General features: G+C 47.5%; 2 protein-coding genes across 2 annotated transcripts in view; one reads left to right on the top strand and one right to left on the bottom strand.

Annotated features, from left to right (window-relative positions):
• Nucleotides 1-1,395, bottom strand: part of UBR1 (ubiquitin protein ligase E3 component n-recognin 1) — a 66,268-nt gene extending 64,873 nt beyond the window's left edge. Inside the window, exon 1 of the mRNA XM_085299883.1 lies at nucleotides 1,390-1,395. Coding sequence (XP_085156009.1) covers nucleotides 1,390-1,395 — 6 coding nt within the window. The remainder of the gene's footprint in view (nucleotides 1-1,389) is intronic.
• A 989-nt stretch (nucleotides 1,396-2,384) lies between these two features.
• Nucleotides 2,385-2,513, top strand: part of TMEM62 (transmembrane protein 62) — a 20,244-nt gene continuing 20,115 nt past the window's right edge. Inside the window, exon 1 of the mRNA XM_085299882.1 lies at nucleotides 2,385-2,507. Within this exon, the coding sequence (XP_085156008.1) occupies nucleotides 2,406-2,507 (102 nt within the window). The 5' untranslated portion in view covers nucleotides 2,385-2,405. The remainder of the gene's footprint in view (nucleotides 2,508-2,513) is intronic.

Below are 2,513 nucleotides of genomic sequence, written 5' to 3'. Positions count from 1 at the left end.
CTTCGCTCGTGCCGAGTGCGCGAAGGAGCTTAGCGAGCTCTGCGGGCCTTAGAAATTCCCTGGGGGGACGGCCGGTTCCCCGGGGCGGGGGGATGCGCCGTGGTGGGGCTCCCATTCGGGCCGGGCGAAGGCAAGGTTTCATGAACTCCCTCAGGCCGGAGTGGGAGACAGCAGTGGCTTTAGCCGCGTGCCTGTCTCGTGGGCAGGCGCAGCTGCTTGCCACAGCGCGTTTTATGAATGTGCTGGGTTTACTTCTCTGGCAGAGGAATAGGGAATCTGCTAAGGTGTGACAGGTCTGCTGTAGCTGCTGCTGGCAGTTTTCCAGATTGTGCAAACCACTTCAGTTGCTCAGTTCCCTGCACATCTATCTTTCTAGGGCTGAGGGAAAAAAAAAGAATAGGTGAATATTCATAGCTTTGGACTACGTGTGCCTTCCAGGTATACATACTGGTAGCCTTCTGAATGCCTAGTATYTATTGTTGTGAGAAGACTGCCTCCTTCCATGGTAATCGTAATCCCTCAGGCCTTCAAGCAGGTCTTGCATATTCTTCAGTTATTGGGACAGGTATGATCAAGGTTGCAGCTGACCTTTTTAGGCATATTCAGTAGATTTTCCCTCAGTGTTTCTGGCCACAGACACCCCTGAAATCTAAAGATCCATGATCTCTTACGGTTTAAGAATATCTGACTGCTCTTTCATAGTAGCTACCGCTCATCTTCAAATCTGTTTTTTCCTGTACTACTGTAAAGTTTAGTCATCAGCAGATTGATTGAAGCATAGGGAGGAGGCATGATGAGATTTATCATACATTGCATCACATTTTGGCAGAATTCTGTCGCAGTACCAAACTAGAGAGATTCTGGAGAACATGGGCTTTTCCTGTGCATGTCCATCTTTACTAGCTTATCTGCCAGAAAGTCTCTTAAGCACTTCTGATTTAAAATGTATATATATATAAATTCAAGGATGAAGGAGTCTTAGCTGTGTCTCATGTCTTTTCTCTTGGCTTTGTGCATTCCACTGACAAAGTGGATGGCGCATCAGGTGGTCAGACTTTTACAAGGACAAGCATGAAATTATTGGTAGGAAAACTACTAGGGAAACAGCATAAAGTAGTGTTAATTTGGTAGTAATTATGTTACTATATCTGTGGAAGGCCAGCAAGGGTGTCTGAATTGAATTAGATGTGTTGAAGATGTGAAAATGTAAAGCAAGCTGAAGAATTACAAATTTTGCAGAAGTCTTGGGAGTCATTTTGAGCAGTCATTGCAGCCTTGTTTACTAGATAAAAATCTRTAACTTAGGGTTACTGCATGTATATTAGCACTGAGACAGATGTAGGCACGAGATGTAGAAAAAGACAAACTGAATTTTGTGGTTTCACCCACTGCCATTGAGCCTAACAAGAAATACAAAACTCTCTAMCCTAGTTAGAGAGGCTTTTTCATTTGAACTCATGATTAAGCTGGAAAGTGGTGAAAAAAACAGCAAATGCAAGATAACAAAGAAAAAAAAAAGGTTGATAGCAATGAATAAATTACTGATTATGAAGTTGTATGGTTGCTCTAGTAAAGTTTAAAATGGGGTATATGAAAAAATCTATGTCCAGAAGACCCTGAGAAGAATTTTTATGTATATCGGGAGCACCTATACTAGGTCTGTTAGCAGGTAGAACTATAAACACTGACGTGGGAAGAAAAGGTGAATGTTTATATTCTGTATTCCAAAGGAAGTTGGGTGAGATGCTGATCTCTTGACTTTATGTTTCTTTTTTCATCCGAGTCATTTTTGGCAAAAGGAGGGGCATGAGGCTTCCTCGCTTCCTTACAATACATATTGCTCAGATTTCCACCAAAGTCATCAAACTGGCTTAAGAACGAAGGCAGAGTATGCTTTCCAAATAAGGTTTCCGTCTGTCTTGCCTTGGCCTATGCATTTGCAGCCAYCCCTGGAGCTAGAGGAGGAACGGGCATATTCAAAAGCAGAGTCCAAAGCCGCCGTTCAGAGCCTCTCAGTGCTCTCGATGCGGGCGGCACAGCAGGGCTTTGCGGTGCACATTGCAAGAGGTGCACGTTAATTAAAGACTGCCAGTGTGGCCASAGCTGGCAGCAAATGGAGGTATACACTAGTATCAAACGAGGTTTTGTACGCTAGGCTATGCCTGCTGAGGGAAATTTCAGGCGGATCCCAAAGTCTTGCAAAACAAAACCTCCAAATTAAGGGGTGCTGCCACCCCCTTCCCCCGGTTGGCATTAGTCCTCCGAGCCGACCATAGACTAACGGCAGGGACGTCCCGAGAGGCCGAGGAAGAGCKCGGCGACGCGGAAGTGCCGAAGCCGGCGGCGCTGCCCGGCGAAGGGCAGGAGACAGGGGGGTGGGGGGAGGGCGCCGGCGCCGCGGGCGCATGGTGGCGGCGCGGCGGAGGATGCAGCGGCTGGCGGCGGGGCTGTTGGCGGCGGCCGCGGTGGCGCTGCTGCTGGACTGGAACGAGCCCTCGGGGGTGCCGGCGACT

Source organism: Rhea americana, unplaced genomic scaffold, assembly GCF_003343005.1.
Source record: "Rhea americana isolate MKP2758 unplaced genomic scaffold, rheAme1 scaffold_155, whole genome shotgun sequence".
In the NCBI taxonomy this organism is placed as follows: domain Eukaryota; kingdom Metazoa; phylum Chordata; class Aves; order Rheiformes; family Rheidae; genus Rhea; species Rhea americana.
The sequence above is the reverse complement of the archived record's forward strand: the minus strand, read 5'-3'. Positions and strand labels throughout refer to the sequence as shown.